This window comes from Marmota marmota, unplaced genomic scaffold, assembly GCF_001458135.2.
Source record: "Marmota marmota marmota unplaced genomic scaffold, marMar, whole genome shotgun sequence".
In the NCBI taxonomy this organism is placed as follows: Eukaryota; Metazoa; Chordata; class Mammalia; order Rodentia; family Sciuridae; genus Marmota; species Marmota marmota.
Window position 1 is genome coordinate 56,339,628 of NW_026000037.1, and position 23,278 is coordinate 56,362,905.

At 34.4% G+C, this 23,278-nt stretch overlaps 2 protein-coding genes across 8 annotated transcripts in view; one reads left to right on the plus strand and one right to left on the minus strand.

Annotated features, from left to right (window-relative positions):
- Klhl41 (kelch like family member 41) overlaps positions 1 to 8,081 on the plus strand; it is a 14,900-nt gene extending 6,819 nt beyond the window's left edge. Inside the window, exons 4-6 of the mRNA XM_015479289.2 lie at positions 1,604 to 1,789; positions 2,720 to 2,866; positions 7,428 to 8,081. Of these exons, the coding sequence (XP_015334775.1) occupies positions 1,604 to 1,789; positions 2,720 to 2,866; positions 7,428 to 7,539 (445 nt within the window). The 3' untranslated portion in view covers positions 7,540 to 8,081. The remainder of the gene's footprint in view (positions 1 to 1,603; positions 1,790 to 2,719; positions 2,867 to 7,427) is intronic.
- Positions 8,082 to 11,155: 3,074 nt separating this feature from the next.
- Positions 11,156 to 23,278, minus strand: part of Fastkd1 (FAST kinase domains 1) — a 36,493-nt gene continuing 24,370 nt past the window's right edge. For all 7 annotated transcript variants that reach the window (XM_015479290.2, XM_048812434.1, XM_048812435.1 and 4 more), the window contains 6 exons: positions 21,928 to 22,056; positions 20,329 to 20,460; positions 19,846 to 19,959; positions 13,405 to 13,543; positions 12,657 to 12,771; positions 11,156 to 11,972 (listed from right to left, as the gene is read on the minus strand). In XM_015479290.2, the coding sequence (XP_015334776.1) occupies positions 11,877 to 11,972; positions 12,657 to 12,771; positions 13,405 to 13,543; positions 19,846 to 19,959; positions 20,329 to 20,460; positions 21,928 to 22,056 (725 nt within the window). In that variant the 3' untranslated portion in view covers positions 11,156 to 11,876. The remainder of the gene's footprint in view (positions 11,973 to 12,656; positions 12,772 to 13,404; positions 13,544 to 19,845; positions 19,960 to 20,328; positions 20,461 to 21,927; positions 22,057 to 23,278) is intronic.

Below are 23,278 nucleotides of genomic sequence, written 5' to 3' on the forward strand. Positions count from 1 at the left end.
AAAAAAAAAAAAAAAAAAAAAAGGAGAATAAAATATCAAATATGGAAATATGTTAGAAGTTAAGAACTCTATATTCTGGTTATTAGTCAAAATTAAAAATATGGCAGAAAAGTGTGATTTTAAAAAGCAATTGTTTTTATACAATCTATCCATATGCAAAGATAATAATCTAAAATTTTCATATCCACCTTAATCCTTCCAATTTCCATCAAATGAATATTTAAGGAAGGTGTATATAAACCAATATAGCACCCAATCTTATCTGAGGCATTTTTCCTGAGTAAATGGAATGAAAAATCTCAATTAAGCAGTATTTTAACTTAGGAAACATTGGAACTCTGCCAAATGATTTAAATTGTTTCCTTCAAGTAACATTAGTAAAGAGGAAATTGATATGTCAGTAAGAAGCATACAGGTATTGTCAGTAAGAATATGTAATCTTGAGGATACAATTGATATGACAATATTACTTGTCAAATGTCAAAGTCAAGAACTTTGAAATGAGTCATTATCTAAAAGTAAGGATTGGGGCTGAGGATTTAGCTCAGTGGTAGGGTACTCACTTAGCAAGCAGGAGGCCCTGGGTTCTATCTTTAGTATGGAAAAAACATTTGTTTAAATTTTAAAAAGCAAAGGCTGAATTGTACTAGTTACCGTTAATGAATTTGAAGAACGTGATTTTGTATCTTGTTCTTGATAAACTCATCATTTTTTCCCTATCTTTTTAGTTGTAGATGGACATGTATTTTATTTATTTATTTATATGCAGTACTAAGAATCAAACCCAGTGCCTCACACATGCTAGGTAAGGGCTCTACCACTGAGCCACAACCCTAACCCAAAGCTCTTAACTTTTGCAGGGCAATACCGGGAATTGAACTCAGGGGCACTCAACCACTGAGCCACATCCCCAGCCCTATTTTATCTTATTTAGAGACAGGGTCTCACTGAGTTCCTTAGCACCTCGTTTTTGCTGTGGCTGGCTTTGAACTCTCAATCCTCCTGCCTCAGCCTCCTGAGCCACTGGGATTACAGGCATGGGCCACTGTGCCCTTGCCAAAGCTCTTATCTTGATAAGAGCAAGATAGTCAAATATTAGAGTAAATGTTTCTACTTCAGATATCTGGTCTTTTATAAGATTAAGGAAAAAAATTATCCCCGTAAAAAGTTGGGATATAGGGCTGGGGCTGTATCTCAGCGGTGGCACACTTGCCTGGCATGTGTGAGGTACTGGGTTGGATTCTCAGGACCATGTATAAATACATAAATAAAATAAAGCTCTATCAACAACTAAAAATAATATTTTAAAAAGTTGGGTTACAGGGTTTTTTGGGTTTTGTTGTTGTTTGTTTGGCATTACCAAATTATCCAGTTAAATGAATTAGTTATTTCATATTCTGCCTCCCATTGCTCAATTATTAATACTTTAAGAAACCAAAGAACATACAGAGAATAATTTAGATATCTACTCTATAATCTTAGATTTCTTCAAATAAAGTACTATATACTTCATATGAGAAGCAAAGCCAAATTATTACTAAAGTTGCTTTCAAAAAAAAAACGGATGTATAAAATAAACATTTGTTGTCTTTTCTATTTACAGAAAGTGTACAAACAGGATGTTTATCTATAACCCCAAAAAAGGAGACTGGAAAGATCTGGCTCCAATGAAAACCCCTCGTTCCATGTTTGGAGTGGCAGTCCATAAAGGCAAAATTGTGATTGCAGGAGGTGTTACTGAAGATGGTCTTACAGCTTCAGTTGAAGCTTTTGATCTCAAAACCAATAAGTGAGTTGACTTGCTACAGCATGTGAATCACTGTACATTTCAATTGTTAACATCTGGATGAAATTTAGCTTTCTAACCAAAACATGGGGAGAAGGCAGAGAGGCACAGATTAAAGAAGTATTATAATCTAGGTTTTTTTTCTGCTGTTACTGGGTGTTAAATTCCTAACATTTTGGTGCATTATGTGCATTTATAACTTGGAACACATGACCCTTACGTTAATGTTGCCATGTTCTGTTGCCCTGTTATTAATTTAATTTTGTGAATTTAGTCATGCCAAGGTAATACCTCTTAACAGTTATATACATGTTGCTGGATACATGTCTCCAGTAGTCATTTGATTTGTAATATGTAAAGATCTTCACTTGTTAATAATTGACATTTGTAAAGTACGAAAAGTTTAATTACTCTGTGCTTTTTGTAATTTTCTTAAATTTTTAATTTTTCAGCTTTTATTGGCAATGTAAAAAGATACTTGACATATTTTTATATACTATTAGTCTTTTTAAAATTTTTTAGTTCACACATCTGAATGAATATAGACTTTTTATACTCTTAGTTTAGCAATGAAAAAAAATTAGAACATTGTTTTTATTTTTTTAGAAACTATGTATGCCTGATTACAGAATAGCCTTTGGTTTCTGAAAATAATAAAGACCTTTTAAAGAAAATTATTTAATGGTCATTAAAAATAATGTTTTTGAAGATAGGTAAATACTCATGAGGTAAAAAGTTAAAAGAATCAGCACACAAAATTATAAATATTGTGTTCTTAGTTTCATTAATATTTATGGATGCTTTTATTTAAATGCTTTTTAAATGACAAAATTATACCAAAATGTTGCTTATGTCTCAATTTTTACCATTTGAATTTTAAATTTGGCATTTCTTCAAGTTTTACAATGACTACATTTTCAATAAAATACCTAGATGGGAAGTAATGACTGAATTTCCCCAAGAAAGAAGCTCCATCAGTTTGGTCACCCTTGCTGGATCCCTGTACGCCATTGGTGGTTTTGCTATGATTCAACTGGAATCTAAAGAGTTTGCACCCACTGAAGTCAATGACATATGGAAGTAAGTTCTCCAATTTTTAAAATTGAATATTAAATCAAATAACTGATAATTGATAAACAATTTTGTGGTAAATAATAAGCTAGAGTTTTTAACATGCAAGCTACGTCTTGGTAGTAGACTAAATACTTCAAGCCTAATTGAACTTTTGCACATGCCACTTACTGGGTCAAGTGCTGCTTCTGATTAACTGTGATCTTAGGAAAGAACTTAACTGGGTTTGTTTCTTAATCTTTAAAATGAGAATTGGACTACTGCTCCTTTAAGCTCCATTCCAGCTCTGAAAGCATTTATTACCCCAGGCATACAGTAGAGCACAGACCACTACCTTCCCACCAAGGGGTTTATTAACTTAAAAAACACAGTTCTGAAAGAATATTTAATCTTTTGATTTTTCCATGAATTCATAAGTTCATGTTTTGAATTTAAATATTCTTCTAATTGTTTGAGAATTCAGTTAACAAAGCCTTTTCTAAAAAAAGAAAACAGTAAAAGCAGGAATCCATTTTACCTAGCACCCACTCCTCCCATGTATGACACTTGCAATTGTCACTCATTAACCACTTTAGTCAAATGTTTTTTAAAAAGGACACATTTTTACCATCGAGTTTGATGCAGTAAAACTAAAAGAGATCAAGGTGCATCCAGGAAGTCTCAGGAGCTTAAGTTCGTGTCATGGAGTCACAGAGTCCTTGGCAGGGCTTATGGTATATAGATATTTGGTCACCATCAGGATACCATGTGTCTGCCCAGTGGCCTCTGCTGCCCTCAGCCCAGGCACTGCACTTGCTAATCTAAGCTTACAGAAGGCAGACTTTGGGCACCCAAGGTGAGCCTAGTGAGTTTGTGCTGTACCCTCACCCAGAAAGCTCATGCTTTTCCTATCAGCTTAAAAGCCAGCCCCCACTTGCAAGGATGGATGCTTTTCCTATCCTGTTATCATTTTATCCAGAACTTTCCTATCAAAGTATAGTCTGTAGTTCAGCATTACTGGCATCTCCTAGGTATCACTTAAAAATGCAGAATCCCAGGCTCCACCTTAGTCCTACTGAATTACAATCTGAATTCTAACAAGATTACGAGTTGATTTGATTGCACATGTAAGTTTATAAGTACAACTTTGGAAAAGTTCCACTTATACCGAGTTAATGAAAGCAGACCACTAAGTCTGAGAATGCACAGTGGGTTTTATTTGTTCTATACCTGAAATAGCAGAAGCTTTATTCCCAGCTGGTGAAATGGAAGGCTGAACATCTAGTAGCTTAACTAAACCATTATTTTGTGCATCAAATACCATTTCCTTATCTTGTAATAATTGTGTTGTCAAGGACCCAAAAAAAAAAAAAAAAACTGGTGGTTTCCAGGGAGCACAGTGACTAGAATTAGCAAGAAGGTTAGATGGGTGAAAGCAATAGTTAAAACAAAAGGGGGGGGGGTAGTTAGGATTTTTGGAAAACAAGGCCAGATGCTGAAGGTAAACAGGCATTGATTCTCAACCCCGAATGTATGTTGCAGTTACCTGCAATGCTTTTAAAATATGCCAGTGCCTGGGCCTTCACACGGACCAATGGAGAATTTCTGGAGGCAGGACCTGAGCATCACTATTTTTTAAAACATTCCCAGATGATTCTAAAAGTTCAGCTAAGGCTGAGAAACACTCCTAGTAAGGAATCATTCCATCAGTAAGCTGAACTTCACATGAGCCCCTCCAGTTCCTAATGGTAGTCAAAGCCAAACTGCCTCAGCAGGAGGAAAAATACAGACTCCCCTGCTAAAAATGCCTCTATGTTGCTGAGTGGAACCTGAAAGAGGGATCCTGTCTGACTGTGTTTTATTTTCCAATTAGGGTAGTGGTTCCCAAACCTCTCTACACAATTTGCAATCACTAGAGAACTTCAAAAGTTAGTAAGGCTTTTTTTTCCCCTCCCCTGTTGGTTGTGATTTATTTGGTCCAGGATATAGCCTTGGCTTGGAAATTGTGTTATGGACCTTTAAAAATTTCTAAAGGTCCCCAGATGATTGCACATGTGCAGACAAATTTGGGAACCACTGGATTTGGGAAAGAGGAGACATTTGTCACTATCTACTTAGCTCTCAATTTTTAAATTTAGAAATTGGTGTTTTCTAATTTGGGGTAATGTCTAGAGCAATGATTCTTAAATTTGCTGCATGGTAGAATCATTTATAGAGTTCTAAAAAATCCACATACCCAGGTCAATCACACTCTATACCAATTAAGTCAGTCTCTGGGAGAGGGACTAAGCAGCAGATTTTTTTTTTTTCCTGGTGATTGAACCCAGGGGTACTTAACCACTGAGCCATAAACCCAGCCCTTTTTTATATTTTATTTAGAGACAGGGTTTCATTGAGTTGCTTAGGGCCTCCCTAAATTGCTGAGGCCGGCTTTTAACTCTCAATCCTCCTGCCTCAGCCTCCCAAGCAACTGAGATTATAGGTGAGCATCACCTAGAGGCAGCAGAATTTTTTTTTTTTTTAGTTGTAGTTGGATAAATATCTTTATTTTATTTATTTTTATGTGGTGCTGAGGATCAAACCGAGGGACTCACATGTGCCAGGCGAGCACTCTACCACCGAGCCACAATCCCAACCCAAGGCAGCAGAATTTTTAACATCTCCAGAAGGTTCCATTATGCAGTCAAGTTTGTAAATTTGAATCTATTTTTATCTACTTTGGTTCCCAAAGTAGCATCTGCATTACCTGTGCACTTGTTATAATGCAAATTCTTGGATCTCACCTTAGAGCTGGTGAATTGGAAGCTATGAAGGTAGCTCAGAAATCTGTTTCAACAAGTCCTCCAGGTGACTTGGACATGCACCAAAGTTGAGAGCCATTGATCTTCACTTGTCCTTGAATCCCAGTGAACCTGCTCTCTATCCACAGAGGTGAAAACTCTCAGTCAGTATTCCATACTCTAAGCCTATGGACTATCTTACTGTGATATATAAAAATATTAAAAATTTTTAAAAATTACATTTAGCCTCAACCTCTTAATGCTTATATGCGGTCACTTTTTCTTTAGGTCATTTAAAACCATTTTTTAATTCTTAATGTTGCTCCAAATTTTATATAATTAAGGTTTTTTATTAGCAGTAAAACATTTTTGTCTGATTTTCTTTACATAAAAATCACTCAGTGCCCAGTACTATTGTTGAGAATTAAATTTGTACACTGATGAAATTAAGCCAGATAATGAGTATTTTATGTAGGTATCAGCTAATATATCATACATAATATATATATTTTGGTACTGGGGATTGAATCCAAGGGTGCTTTACCACTGAGCTATATCCCCAGACCTTTTTATTTTTAGAGACAGAGTCTCACTAAATTGCTTAGGGCCTTGCTAAATTGCTGAGGCTGTCCTCGAACTTATCTCAGGCTCCTGAGTCACTGGGATTATAGGAGTGCACCGCCATGTCCAGTAGTACCAGCTAATTTTAATAATTGTTCTAAATCTCACTGATTCGTCATAGAATGATTTGGGGTATTTCCTATGTGCCAAGACTTTATAGCTTCTGGAGTTGATACTAAGGTAGAAAAATACGTTAGTTGTCCTTAAATACCTTTTGGCTTATTGAGGACACAGAAAGTTTTAAATAGAATATTTACTATAATAAATATCATACAAAGGACTATATGAGAAATGAAGAAAACTCTGCTTGAGGAAGGCAGGAAAGGCTTCAGAGAAGGCAGAATTTAGGAGTTTCTCAGACAAAGCTTGAAGAATATTCTAGACACTAGGCAGAGTAAACATGTCACAAACACATTCAAAGGGATTTCAACTTGTATCTTCATAACTTTGACTATTCAGAGATGCAGAGCAGTTCTTACCTAAAGTCAAATGTGAAGTCTATATAGTCCTCAAATGACAAAGAGAAAGAGGAACAAATTTTTTATGGCTTGACCACCTTATGAGGTGCCAAGCTAGATACTAGTGAATGGGAACAACTGAAATCATAATTAAAGCTGCTAATAGTCCCTGCTTTACCCCAGTTCTGAATCTTTATATATGTGTGTGTTTGTGTGTGTGTGTGTGTGTATAATTTTAGTTGTAGTTGGACACAATACCTTTACTTTATTTATTTACTGTTAAATGGTACTGAGGATTGAATCCAGCACTTCCCACATGCTAGGCAAGCAATGTACTGCTGAGCCACAACCCCAGCCCCCAGTTCTTAATCTTAAGGAAGAGTTTGCTTACTGTGACTCATAGAGACCAACCATCTTCATCAGTCCAAAGAATGGTTAACTATGTAGGTGTCCATTACTCCTCTTCTTGGGACAGTTTGATTCCCAGAGATTAAACTGCTAGGTATCCAGATTAAATACTGTGGCAGTAGATCAGGCAAATGTTCATTAAGAAAATGCATATTTAGAAAGGAATTAAAGTATTATTCTACCAGTCAGGCTTCCTCCTCCTCTGGGTAAGAGCCATAGGAATTTTTTCAAAGATGCACATTTGAATATGGAACACAGGGAAACCTATAGAACTATCTATTTAATAGCTAGCTGCTTACTGATTTTTTTTTTTCCCTTTATCAGGTATGAAGATGATAAAAAAGAATGGGCCGGGATGTTGAAGGAAATACGTTATGCTTCAGGAGCTAGTTGCCTAGCAACACGTCTAAATCTCTTCAAACTGTCTAAACTATAAACAAGGTGACAAAACAGAATAGATTGAGACGTGGTTTGTTTGGATAATAGTGCTTTAATTTATTCTGTTTTTTAAAGCCTGTACAGAGATACATGTAGAAATTATTAAATAAGTTATTGTCTAAGAGGTAAAAAGAATATCAAAATCTTGGTCATTGACTCTTTAATGTCATAATAAGAGCTTTAAATCATTTTCTAATAAGAAATTAAATATTAAGTTGAAAAAAATGTTTGTTAATTTGTCTCACTCAATGAATTGTAAAGCAGGCTCCTAAATTTGAGTAGTTTCCTAATCCTTTGTATTGATAGGGACCTTTACACTTATTTTCTATTACAAATTAAATACATACATCCCCAATCTTAAAATGTTTTAAAATATAAAAAAAAATTCCTTATATAAGCTTCAAGCTATGACAGGAATCCTATGCATTATATTAAAGATTACAAGTCATAAAATTATTTGGAAGTTATATTTAAGGAATGTAATGAATGAGTCTCATTTGAAGGGAAAAAGTCTCTTAAGTAAAAGTAGTCAAATCCAAATGCCTTTTTTTCTCCATTCTTTTTGCAACACTGGTATATTATTTGTAATCTCCAAATCAAATTTTAAAAACCTTTTAACTTAAAACCAGTAAATCATTGTCTTCATACCGTTAACAACCATCTACAAAAAAGAGGGTGAGTGCCAGCAGGAAACAGACTAATTGTTTAAACTTTTGAGGCAGAGGGTGGAAGAGGGTATATAGTCATTGGTTTAAATTTTAACTATATTTCAGATAAAAGGGCTATTTGCTAAATTTCTAATACTAGGAAAAATGACTGAATGGTTCCATTTTCTGGGCTATGCAACCCTACACTATTTCTTCTTAGAGTATATCATAAATTGCCTTCTCAGTCTGTCAAATTCAACTGTGCAAGTCATCAACTAACCATCATTTTTATCCTAGACACACATCTTGTTGACATGTATTTGACTGCTATCTTACACAATATTTTCTGAGATTTGAGACCAATGTGGAACATCCCATGATCATCAAGCACCTACATAAAGAACAGACAGTGTTCATACAGCTTTATTTTCTCTATCATAAACATAAAAATATATTTAACAAAAACATTTTAGATCTCTGAAGTAGAAGCCTGGTTACTTTTCTGTACTGAAAAATATTGATTTGAATATATACCATGAATATATAACAAATCCCAAAGGTAGGAGACCCTACAGGTTCTTCAACATAAATTTTAGGAAAAGAAAGGGGTGGAGAGAATGTTTATAAAGACAGATATTAAAGAGAAGGGGTGGGGGAAAATTTGGTGTCCAGGAAGGCATACTGGGAGACAGATAAAACTATAAGACAGACTTACCATAAAATCAGAACACAAGTAACTTTCAGGCAGAGAATACTATCCATGTACACATGAAATTAAGTTGTAAAAAACAATACTTTTTACAGGGCTTCTTTAGGGGAGGATGAAAATGCTCTGGAATTAGATAGTGGTGGTGATTACACAATATACTAAAAATGACTACATTATATACTTGAAAAGGGTGGAAGCCAGGTGCGGTGGCACAGGCCTGTAATCCCAGCAGCTTGGAAGGCTGAGACAGGAGGATTGAGAGTTCAAAGCCAGCCTTAGCAAGGGCAAGGCACTAATCAACTCAGTGAGACTCTTGTCTTTAAATAAAATACAAAATAGGGCTGGGGATATGGCTCAGTGGTTGAGTGCCCTGAGTTCAATCCCCAATACCCCCACCAAAAAAAGCGTGGATTTTATGGTATATAAATTATATCTCAATGAAAAAATACTTGTTTTATACACACACACACACACACACACACACACAGAAAACCATTTCAATCAAGCAGCCTAGTAAAAAAAGAGTAAAAGATATGGTACGTAAGAAGTTAGATTGTGTGTAACAAGAAGCAAAAGACACACCAGAATCATTTAAGCAAGATTTCCATGTACCTCAAATATACAACATTGGATTTTCAATTATTTATATCAAAGGCAAATTTATAGCTCTCATCAGTCTAATCATTTTATTCGAAAAGCTACAGAGTAAAAATATTTTAACTTATTCAGGGTTTGGTTCTTGTCCTTTGCTTGAGAAATAGAACTCATTCATGTAAATGGAAAATTAAACACTGAGAATTTAGTATGTCTGTAACTATAAATGAATATCATTAGGAAATTTACGAGGAAGAATGGTGGATTAGTCAATCTGTTGTTGCTATGACCAAAATACCTGACAAGAACAACTTTATAATAAAACAAAAAGTTTATTTTGGCTCATGGTTTCAGAGTTTCAGTTCATGGTTGGCCAATTCCATTGCTCTGGCCCATGGTAAACTAGAACATCATGGTCAAAGGATGTGACACAGGAATGTTGCTCACCTCATGGCAGCCAGGAAGCAGAGAGAAGGAGCCATCAGGAACAAAATATAAACTCTAAAGGCATGCCTGGGGTAACCTACTTCCTTATGGGATGCCCCACCTGCCTATAGTTACCACCTGGTTAGTTTTCAAATTATTAATCCATCACATGGATCGATCCACTGATTAGGTTATAGTTCTCATAATCTGATCATTTTACCTCTGAACATCCCTGCATTAACATATGAGTTTTGGGGGGATACCTCAGATCTAAACCATAACAAATGGTTACAAGGAGTTATCTTTTACTTGCTTACTATTCTGATTGGTTTTCAAAAAACTTTATGAAGTTCACTTCTGCAAAATCATTATATATTGGGACTCAAGTTGTGTAAAGTCAGGAAACATTTTATACATGTATTTCAACTAAGCCCAAGCCAAATATCAATGAAGCAAATTACATGCAGAAAATACATTTGTAACAGAAGGCACTTTGGCTACCAACTATAGAAGAGAATGAATTTAGAGGGTCCAGGAGTCAGAAATAGCCAAGTTTCAGATGGTCAGTCCCATCACTCATCTCACACATTCCACATGGCCTAAAGGAAGTGCTAGGAATTATATAATATAGTAGATCCTTCATAACTACTTTATTGTAAATGTGTTAAAATACAGAGAAAAAAAAAATCACTATAACCTTAGCATGTGAAACATCAGACCAGGCCAAGATTGGACCACTGAAACTACCACCCTATTTGTTTCCATTTAGAAGAAAACTCATGTCTCCTCCTACTTTCTCTTGGAAAACAGGCTTTCACACACAACTTAACAAAAATCATTTTTCAAAGTTAGTGATTTTTATGTTGCCATTTTGTATGTATGGGGGTGAAGACGATGCAAACCCAGGACCTTTCTTAGGCTTAGACTCATGTTGTTAGATTTAAGGGGCATTTCACAGTGCTCCATTTACCTAATCTATTAGCAGTATTTGATATAATGTCTCACTTCTTCCTCCTTTAAATGCTTCATCTTTGGCTTCCAGGAAGTATTAATACCTTCTCTGACTTTTCTTCTTACCTCACTGGCCACCCCTGCTCAGCCTCCTTTGCTGTTTCTTCTTAAGCTCTCAATGCAGGAGCACCTGGAGCTCAGTCCTCAAGTATCTCCTCACACATTTCTCTACTCTCAAGTGATTTCATCTAGTCTTGTGGTATTAAATACCAATGACAATTTTCAAATTTGTATCTGGAGCCTGGAACTCTCTCTCCTTACTTCCTAACTCATTTACTGAATTGTTTGATATCTCCACATGTTAAAAAGCATTATAAACTCAACATGTCTAAAACAAACTCATGATCCTTCACCAATGCCTACTTCCCATCTTGCTCATCCTATAGACTTCCCCATAATGGCAATACCTTTTTAGTTAGTTGCTCAGGACAAAAATTTAGTATTATCATTGAATTTTGTTTCTCTCTTCCCTCATATCCATCAGTGAGCAAATTCTGTTGCCTTTACTTTCAAAATACATTGTGAAAACCACTTTTCATTACACTCACTGCTACTACTCTATCCAAGCCAGCATCCATTTCTTGCTTGGAGTATTGAAATGTTCTTTAAATAGTCACAATCCATTTCTTGCCTGCTGATACATTTGTTCCTTAGTAATTTTTTCTCATCTCAACAGAGCAACTAGTGTGATGCAGATAAAATGTGAGTTTTCATCATTCCTCACTTGAAACCCTCCAATGGCTTCTCATCTCACTAAGAGAGGCTATGAGGTTGGAATATTGACTGTTACTGCTTACTTTCCTTTTATCATACTCCCACCCCACTTCCCACTTGTTCTGCCACCTCAGCGTATTTGCACCTACTATTTTTTTAATGAGTCAGTCCACTTAATTAAAATACATACATATGTGACACACCATAAGAACTCATTTTAAATAAAAATTACAATCATGATTTGCCTGCTCCAAATATATGTTCTCTCAAGTAGTCCAACCGAGCATCTTTTTGTGACAGTGCCATAGAGTTCCATTCAAAATGAGGGATCTGTAAAATAAGTAATGTAGTTTGAATGGAAGTTTTAAAGCAGCTACAAAAAACAGCAGGGAAAACTTATAAGCACTACTGAACAAAAATGTACGAACTCTATGTAATTAGATTACAAAAGCATAGCCTTTGAACCCTTTTTGGAAACAACGTGGGTATGTCTTCTTAGACCCTGCCTAGAAGATTTTTCTCTACCTCATAGCTCCTTTCATCTCCCTGTTCCTACAACACTGACAATGGACATTTTTTTCCTATATTCCTTCTATGTCTGTATATTAGCCTTTTCCTTCTGTAACTCTGTCCATCTCCATAATGCCTTTATCTTGTAAACTAAATACACAAATCAATAGATCTTCTAAAGACAATAAAAGAATGATGATTTTTATTTTTTTAAACATTTTTTTAATTGAAATGGACACAATATCTTTATTTTTATTTATTTATATGGTGCTGAGGATTGAACCCAGGTCCTCACGCATGCAATGCAAGCGTTCTACCAATCAGCTACAACCCTAGCCCCTGATTTTTCATTTCTTAGTCTACTAAAGAAAAGATGTTGTTGCAGGGATACTTTAATGTAACTTTTTTAATATAAAAAGATAATTCTAGAACTTTCATGTTAAAAGAAAACACGTGTATAGTCAGTGTTTCAAAGGCTGAACATTTCATATGAGCATTTCATACCTGAATGACATGATATCCCAAAATTTCCAAATGTCGTTTTTTCATAGCAGATTTTCCTTTTATGTGAGGGACATTTCTACAAAAAGCTTTTGAATCCAAAAATTCGAAAGCAATCCTATATAAAATAAAAATAAATACTTACTTTGAAAATTTAAATGAGAAATTCAATAGTTACAAGACTTTCAGGAACAAGAATGCATCTTTATACAGTAACAAGAGCCAAGTGAATATAAATGAGTATACCAAGTTATTTTTCTCCCAAAGAAATTAGTAACTGATAACAAACTTATTCATTAAATCAAATTATAGTAAATCATCTTCCAGCTTTCATCCATTTGTTTCTTTGTCTAATATATACTATTACATGCCTACTTTATATACATAAGAAACTTATACATAAAGTAGCACAGCTTATAGTTTAACAAAGAACATATGCTATACAGTAATTAATGCAGTGTAGGAGGGGCTAAGTGTTATCAGAAAAGTAGAGCAAAATGGGAATACAAAAGAAGAAAATACTATTTATATCCAGTTGAGGTCAACTAGGTCAGCACTTCCAAGAAATTCCCAGGCTAGGGACAGACAAAGGCAGACCATTAGGGCAGAAGCCACAGGACAAGGAAGGTAAATTGTATGAGATATATGAAGAGCAGATGCAACTACCAATCAGTTCTTGATAACTGAGGCCATGATATATCAATGCCAAATTTATCATTTAGGTGAAATCTAAAACTAGGAACTAAATTACCTTTCAACTCCTGGTGGAAGACTTGATCCAACTATTTGGGTATTTGATTCCCAGTACATTCCTGGTGGTTTTCCCAAAGTTATATTATGGCTTCCATAAGGAAGAGGTTTTTTTCTTTTATCCAAGATACACTCAAAATCTTAAGGAAATACAGGAATCAACAGTATAAGGTAAGTAAATTCTTATAGGTAAAAATTTAAAACAGGGGCTGGGGTTGTGGCTCAGTGGTAGAGCACTTGCCTCACATGTGTGAGGCATTGGGTTTGATCCTCAGCACCACAAAAAAATAAACAAAATAAAGGTGTTAAAACACACACACACACACACACACACACAAGCTTAAAACATTTTATTTCATTTTGTTTTGTTTGTAAATCCAGGGACTCTCTACACTGAGCTATATCCCCAGTCCTTTTTATTTTTTGAGACAGGGTCTCACTAAATTCCCCAGGCTAGCCTCAAACTTGAGATCCTCCTATCTTAGCTTCCAGAGTAAATGGGATTACAGAGGTGCACCACCACACCTACCTTAAATATATTCTAAATATATAAACATAAATACATACATATACACAAAAAATGATAAGCCTAATAACCCACTTACTGCATAAGATCTGGTATAATAGCATGGCCTAAGTTATCATGGCCTCTTTGAAAATCAATCAATAAAAAAATCAACCGGCAATTATTAATAAACCATAGCATAGGGCTACATTAAAGTTTTATTTAAATCTCCTTAAGTCTCTTGGTCACATTTGGAAGAAGCTAAAACAATTCCTCTGAAGACTAGTAAAAGATTTAAGCATATATCCTGTATTTCCTATGTGAACTGTACATAAGGTTAACTAAATTAATTGAATGGGAAAGTTCTTTTTAGACATAATAAATGTAGAAGGAATGATAAATGTGGAATATTGCTATTTTTCCATCCCTAATGAATGACAGACTTGGGCAATGAGTGATCAATTGTGGCTGCTAAAATTAATATGTAAAGAGCCGATGAGGGAAGTTTTTTTTTTAAATTTTTTTAGTTGTAGATGGACACAACACCTTCATTTTGTTTATTTACTTTTTTTTTTAATGTTCTGAGGATCAAACCCAGTGCATCACACATGCTAGGCAAGCATTCTACCACTGAGCTACAACCCAGCTCCCATGAGAGAAGTTTCTAATAAATCAATCAGTTGATAATATACAAACCCACCGCTAAGCATTAATAAAATAAAACAGTGATATAATGGAATAAGTACACATCATGGCCAAAATAAAAGCAACAACCTAATCTAAAATACAATCAAGCCTCTAGCTCTACTACTGTTTAAGGAAATACAAGAGAAACATGAGCAGATTAAATATCACCTCAGGGTCGGTCACAATTGGAGAAGTCTAAATTATGAAAAGAAAATTTTTCTCAATAAATAAACTATAAGAAAAAAAAAAAAAGAAAAGAAAAGTAGAACTTAAAAAGACAAATCAGGGCCAGGCATGTAGTAGCGGAGTGGTAGAGTACTTACCTAACACGTACAAGGCCCAGGGTTCCATTCCCAGCATTGTAAAATAGAAGGAAAACAAAACTAAACTAAACTAAATGCAATATTTGGATCCCAATTTGAACAAATAAACTATAAAATAAAACATAAAACCAAAAGGCTATGTGATATTAAGAAATTATTATTAATCGTCATGGGAGAAGTATGCTGATACTGTCATGTTTTTAAAGTCATCCTTGTCATTTGATATACATTCTGAAATGATAATATTGTCCATAATTTGCATGAAAAGAATCAGATGGATTCTGGTGAATGGTGTTGATGAATGTGACTCTGAATGAAATTCATTATATATTATTCTAATTCTAGTTTTTTGTTTTTAGTTTTTAGAGATGAGAGTCTTACTATGTTGTCCAGGCTGACCTCAAATTCCTGGGCCTCAGCCTCCCAGTAGCTGGAACTACAGGCATGTGCCACCATGCTCAGCTCTAGTCTATCTTTTTATATGTTTGAATTTTTTCCATAATAAAACACAATCATAAAGTTGGGCAGAGTGGTACATATTTAAGTCAAGAAAAAAGGAAACAAATAAAAAGAAACAATGAATTAAAAGGAGAAAAGAGAAAATTGATTATCTATTTCTTACATATAAGGGAAATTGGGCACTGAAGCATCTTCAAGTCAATTACGAAACATGAAATATAGTTCAATCACTAAGAGACTGAATTCTGGAGCCAGAATGCCCACATCAAATCCAGGCTTTGTCATTTGCTAGATATATAAACTTGAGCAAACAGTAATGTTTCTGGGCCTCAGTTTCCTCATCCGAAAAGTAGAATAATTGACATGCCTTATGGGACACTAATTTAAGTGTTTTATAGATATAAGTAAGTTCATTATTTAGATATAATAAATAAGTTTATTTATTATAAATATATATATAAATAAGTTTATTAACTTAGATATAATAAATAAGTTCATTTTATCTATAAAACACTTAAATTAGTGTCAATGCTTAGACCAGTAAAAAATTTTATGGACTAGGGGCTGGGGATGTGTGGCTCAAGGGGTAGCGCGCATGCCTGGCATGCGTGCGGCCTGGGTTCGATCCTCAGCACCACATACAAACAAAGATGTTGTGTCCACTGAAAAACTAAAAAATAAATATTAAAAAAAAATTCTCTCTCTCTCTTTAAAAAAAATTATGGACTAATTTAATCATAGCATACTCACTCAATAAAATATGCAAACACTAAAAATGATGTTGGATAAGTATATCTGTGGGCATACGAAAATATTCACAACATATAAATAAAATTACAAATGCTATGATTTGAATGTTTTCCCAAAAATTCATCTATCAAAACTTGATCATCAGTGTGACAGTATTAAGAGATGGGACCTTTAGGAGATGATTAAGCCATGAGGGCAGTGCTCTCTTTAATGCGATTATCACTCTTGAGGGACACAGTAGGTCCTTTATTGCCCTTCTGTTCCTTCTATCATGTGAGGATACAGCATTCAACGTGCCATCTTGGAAGCAGAGAGCAGTCCTCACCATACCTATGGGTTCCTTGATCTTAGCCTTCCCAACCATTGGAACTGTGAGAAATACATTTCTGTTGTTTATAAATTACCTAATCTCAGGAATTTTGTTATAACAGCACAAATAGGTTAAGACATAGATACCTCAGAATAGCTATTCTTGGTTTTAAAAGTAAGTTATAAATATAAAAACAGACACCAAAAGTAAACAGTGGCTATATCATGGATAATTATTATTTGTGGTTATCTACCTTTTCTGGTTTATTCTATGGTAAGCACATAGCATATGACATTTTGTTTTTATTTATTTACTTACTTTTTTAAAAGATTGATGTGATTTTTTTATACCTTTATTTATTTATTTATTTTTATGTGGTGCTGAGGATCAAACCCAGTACCTTGCACATGCTAAGCGAGCACTCTACCACTGAACCCCAGCCCCAGCCCCTATTTATTTATTTTTATATTGGGGATTGAACCCAGAAGCATTTTAACACTGAGCCATATCCCTAATCCTTTTTATTTTTTATTTTGAGCAGGATCTCACTAATTGCTTAGGGCCTCACTAAGTTGCTGAGGCTAGCCTCAAACTTGTGATCCTCCTGCTTCAGCCTCCTGAGTTGCTGGATTTATAGGTGTGTGCCCTTGCAAGCTGCTCATATGATTGTTTTAAGTGTTGTTTTTTTTTAATATCTTAAATTCTGCTTCATAGTTTTTAATCGTACAATATGTTGTCTTAATCATGCCATTCCCCTATACACAAGCATCACTACTCAAATTTTATTCTAAAGATTTATATGCATTTTCACATAAAAATAATTCTCTTGACAGTGGGAGTTACAAATACAAAATGGAAATACAATGGGCCTATGATGTAATAATACTAGTTTAATCATGATGCTTGATTTTGTGACAGGTTATTATGAGTGATTTTTCCTCTCTCTCCTTTTTTTACTTTTCTGTACTATTTAATTGTTCTATAGTGGATATGTATTATTCCTAGTTTGAAAGAAAATTTTAAAAAAGGAATGAAATGAGATGATAGAAATAAGGAGCTGGCTATAGTGCCTGTTTAATTTTAAGATGTCAAAGAACCCTCTATAAGATGGAATTACAGATCATTTTCATATTTATATTTTAGTACATTTACTTCCATGAGTATTACTTTTACAATAAATAATGTCTAGCAGAGACTGCAAGTTTTCCCCCAGTACTAATTCTTCCCCTCACTTTTAATGATAGAGTATGTGATCTTTCAGAATAAATACCACATTTTCTAAATTCACTTGCAGCCAAGTATGGCCATAGATCATAACTAAAAATGGTATGTTTAACTTCAGGAAACTGTGCTTAAATATAAGATATATCCTTCCTGCTCCTTCCCTCCTCTTTCTGCTGGGGTCTTAGTGGAGTGGCTGAAGCCAGAGCAGCTATTTTGGACCAGAAATGGAAGTATCGTGCATACCTCATGTTTGTGGAGGTGGCATGCCAGCCCTGGACTCTACATGTAGGGGAGATGGAAATAAAGGTGTAATTTAAGTTCCTGATATCTGTGGATTTTTGTTACTCATCATCAACCCTAATCCTGACTTATAAAAAAAAAATAGACAAAAGAGAGTATGTGTTTTGTGCTAATGATTATCTGGGTCAGCCTTATACATACACAGGATCATCTGATCATCCACATTCTGCCTCAACATAAGTTCTTCATAAAGTAGTCCATAATTATTCTTATACTGACTTAAAGTGTGCTTCCATTAATTTTACCATTTTCTCATCCCTTAAATAGAGATATCAAGTTGTTTTTCCATATGACAATCCTTCAAACATTTTATTTTTATTTGTTTCTTTTGTGTGTTTGTTTTGTTTGGTTTGGTTTGGTTTTGGTTTTGCAGTGCTGGGGCAAATATCTTAAAACAGTTATGTTCCCAATGAGACTTCTATTTTCAAATCAAACATCCCTAGCTGTTTTTTTCCCCCAAAAATATAATTTACTATGTTCCAAGGGTAGTGCTAAATGCTTTACATGCAATACTTGAATTAATTCTACTAAACAGCCATTACTATCCCCATAAAATAAAGAAAAAAAGAGGAATTTGCTCAAGGATCGAGATCCATGCAGTCCTAGTCCTCTCTACTTCTAAGACATAATTTATAGATCCTTGACCATCTGTTGTTTCTTGACCCTATTTGTCACTTACTGTCATAAAGAGTAGCATGAAAAAAAAATTGTCTAAAGGACAGAGTACAGTGACACTACTAACTTTCTTTATTATTAATGTAATTAAAATAATATTTGATTTCTGGCAACCCTTTACATTAAGCAGGCACCTTCCAATCTAATCATAGAAAACTTATGTTAATCTTCTTAAAGCATTATCTTTTTCATTTACACCCAGCACTTGAACTTAGTAATATCTTTGTGAATTTTTTTTTTTTTTTTTAACAGTACTGGGTATTGATCCCAGGGGCACTTTGCCACTGAGCTGCATCCCTACCCCTTTTTATTTTTTATTTTGAGACAGGTCTCGCTAAATTGCCGAGGCTGGCTTCGAGCTTGCAATCTTCCTTCCTCAGCCTTCTGATGAGCTGGGATTACAGGCGTCTACCACCATGCCTTACTCTTTTTGAATCTTATACAGTACTGCCATCTGACATCATATAGCACCAGATTATGTCATCCACAATTAAATCAGAATGCCTTTTACAAATAGACTACCCGAAAAACAGACTGATCAGATTAGGGACAGGCACAATGCTTCTGGAAATTTTTATCCAGGCTGATAATCCAAGTTAGTTTTTGAGATGAACTTAAAATAATGAATCAAGGTAAGTCATTTTATTGATGATGGGGCACTAAGTAATGGAGACAGAATCTTTTACAGATCCAGGACCAGTGAATCTGAATCTGGGTTTTACTTACAGCTGGTGAAAGACTGACCTTAAAAAAATTTTCTTGAAAAACAACAAAATGCTGATTGTTATCAAAGCTGGGCCATGGGAATTTGAGGATTCATTGTATTGTTCATTTTTTTGCTTTTGGAAATTTTGTTTTTAAAAACTTTTTGCATCTGTATATGGGGTAAAAATGGGAGTTCATAACCCATTTGAATCAAAGTGTGAAATATGATATATCAAGAAATTTGTAATGTTTTGAACAACCAACAATAAAAAATTAAAAAAAAAAAAACTTTTTGCATATAGGGATTTAACCCAGGGTCACTATATCACTGAATTATATCCCAGCCCTTTTTATTTTGAGACAGGGTCTCATCAAGTTGCCCAGACTGGCTCACGGTATTTGGAAATTTTCATAACAACAACTTGCAAAAATATTTTAATTTTTTAAAATTCCAGTTGATGAGATAACTCTATTAAAATTAGCAGTTCTCTATCAGTGACTTACCTACTGTGTGGTAATAAGGCGAAAGAACAGAGGCTTTTACACAATTGATTCCTCCTAGTACCTCTGCTAACATTTTATAAATTTGCAGTTGTGCTCCATTCATGCTGCCAGTATCTTTATGAAAACAAAAATGAGTCCTAAGTAGTTAGTTTTCGAATGATAACAATCCCAATTCCACAAAATGAAAAAAATTAATGTTTCCAATAAAAACTTCAATGTAATACTGCATATGTAATGACAATAAATTCAATACACTCATAATAACCTGTCCCAAATACAAGTTCTTGCTCGCAAGAGGTTTAGTGTCTTATTTAAGAAATTTTTGTAACACAAATTGCACTTACAAAATCTCAACTAAAAAAATCAAACAGGCCCTCTTGGAAAGTCTAGTATCACATTTAGTTTTAACAGTAGTAACAATGTACTCCCTAATACTTTACCTTAGAATTAAATTTCACTATCTCACCAAAAGAAAACTCAAACCTTTATTATAATGTTGTTGACAGAAGCGGTCATGAAACCATGGAATTTGAAACTCAGGGCATTCCAAGCGGACTGCTCTATTTAATTCCATAAGACGAAACTGGACCCTTGAACGTAGTGATGATGGTAAAACTGAAATAAAAATGAAGTACTAATAATTTTAATAGTTTAGACTTACAAAAACATCTCATTTTTTCACATCATTTATCCCCACTATTGGTTGATACTTTCACGCATATTATAAAGTCACTTCGTTTATACAAAAACACTTTACATTTTTAAATTATTGTATTTAAGGAGCATGATTAGGAACAACTTCTATACCATTTTCATTAGTTGTGAATTTTACAACTACATTTAAAAAAATACTACCAAGGACTGAGGATGTAGCTCAGTGGTAGAGCACTTGCCTAGTGTGTTTGAGGCCATGGTTCAAAACCTAAAAACAAAAACACAATTTCATTGACCTAATACTCCATATTTGGAAATTTATTCTAAGGAAACAATCAATGATTGTAATAATTCACTATGTAATAATTCATTATTTATAATAATGAGGAACAGGAAACAACCTATAACAAGTGAATTTTATTATATCTATATAATGGCATATTATATATAGAATTAAAAAATCAGGGGCTGGGATTGTGGCTCAGTGGTAGAGCGCTTGTATAGCATGTGCGAGGCCCTGGGTTCAATCTTCAGCACCACATAAAGATAAGTAAATAAAATAAAGGTATTATGTCCAACTACTTCTAAAAAATAAATATATATTTAAAGAAAAAAATCATGAGCCAGGTGAGGTGGCTCAAACCTGTAATCTCAGCAGCTCAGCAGGAGGATTGAGAGTTCAAAGCCAACCTCAGCAAAAGTGAGTCATAAAACAACTCAGTGAGACCCTGACTCTAAATAAAATACAAAATAGGGCTGGGGATGTGACTCAGTGGCTGAGTGCCCCTGAGTTCAATCCCCAGTACCCAAATAAAAAAAATAATAATCATGACATCAAAAAATATTTCATGACCTGGGGTTGTGGCTCAGCAGTAGAGCACTCACATAGCACGTGCAAGGCCCTGGGTTCAATCCTCAGCACCACATAAAAATAAATAAAATAAAGGCATTGTGTCCAACTACAACTAAAAAATATTTAAAAAATATTTCATGACATGAAATTTTGCTCAAAATATGGTTAGATGAGAAAGGACAGCATACAAAATAAATATATAAATAATCCAAATTTGCTTCAAAATACATACAGATATATAAACATTAAAATCAAGAGAAAAACAGAAAAAAAATACCCCAATAAAGGAAGGAAGAAATGAATGAACAATCAACAGTTTCACCTGGTGGTAAAATTATGGGTAATTTTTTTACTTTCTATTTTCTATTTTTATGTTTTCCAAATTTTCTACAATAAGCATGAAAAATCTAGGGCTTCGTGTTAGGCAAGTGCTAGGTAAGCTATACCTCCTGACAATGTCATAAAATAATTTTATTTATAGGAAAAAAAGTAGCATTAAAATTAAATGATTCAGTATGGATAGAGTTGACATAAAGTACAAGTGATAATTTAAAAAATTAAATGTAGATACGTACTTTCAAGTTGAGAATCTAATCTTGCTAAGAATTTGATGTTAAAAATTGTCTTCAGCAAATTTTCTGGAAAATATTCAAGGGTTGCCAAAGAGAAACCAAGAAACACTAACATAATAGGATCCAATGTACCTAAAAGAAAACTTGATTTAATAAAATGTGTAATGTACAGCTGCCTCACATATAGGTAAATATATAATTTATTCAGATAAAGACAGGTTTAAAAATACATATAATTAGCATTGACAAAACTAATCAATACTGTTCTAAGTCAGGATAGTAGTTAAATGGGTGGGGATAAGAAAGGGGGAAAAGAGAAGAAAGATACTATAATATTCTGTTTCTGATTCCCTAGGTTGATTCAATATAGGTAAATTCAAACTATTATACAAAGTTTATATAAATGTTGTTATAATTTAATTAAAAGTTTTAAAAACTGCCTTGAAAGAAAAAGAACTAAAAACAAAAGGACAGTAGACTAAGTAAAAAGAGAAGTGATCCTAGTGTCTATGTTTGGTGATAATGATGTAATAGTGCTCAGAATTTGGTAGGTACCACTCTAAGCACTTTATAGATGTTAATTCATTTAAACCTCATTTATGTAAATAGAATTTACAGAATATTATCTCTGTTTTATATTAAATGGGAATAGGGAAGCACAGAGAAGTTAAAGACTTGCCCCAGATGACAGAGTTATTAATCAAGGTGGGGATTAACTCAGAAAGTCCAGCTCTATGACACTGTGCTGCTCACTGGGGATCTCAGGACTCTAGGTTGAGTGTACAAATATTTCAGGCTAGTACCCCACCCTACTCCACTATGCTCCATCCTGAACACTCACCCTGCAGTAATGTTCTTGAGAGTACTTCTCACACATGACCATATAGATTTGTCTATGCTTTCTACTAGTATCTCCTCACCAGAAAGTAAATTCAATAATGGTAACCTACCTGTTTTTGTTCTCTCCCTCCCTTATCACTAGTGCCTAGCAGAGTACCTAACAATAACCATGTGGTAAAGCCATGCACAGAGGCACATGCCTGTAACCCCATCCACTAGGGAGGAGGCTAAGGTAGGAACATCACAAGTTTGAGTCTGTCTGAAACTAAAAACTTTTAAAAGGGCTCATAGCTCAGTGGTAAGTGCTTGCCAACATGCATAAGGCCTTGGGTTCAATTCCTAGTACCATACACATATACAAAAAACATATATGGAGGGTGTTCACTGAAAAGGTAAGAACTACCAGATAGTTCACTTTTAAAAATTTCACGGATAAGAAGTGGTTAGGATCTGAGAAGAAAAGCCCCATAAAACCCTACCCTTAAGCATTATATTAAGTAATATAAGCAAGACT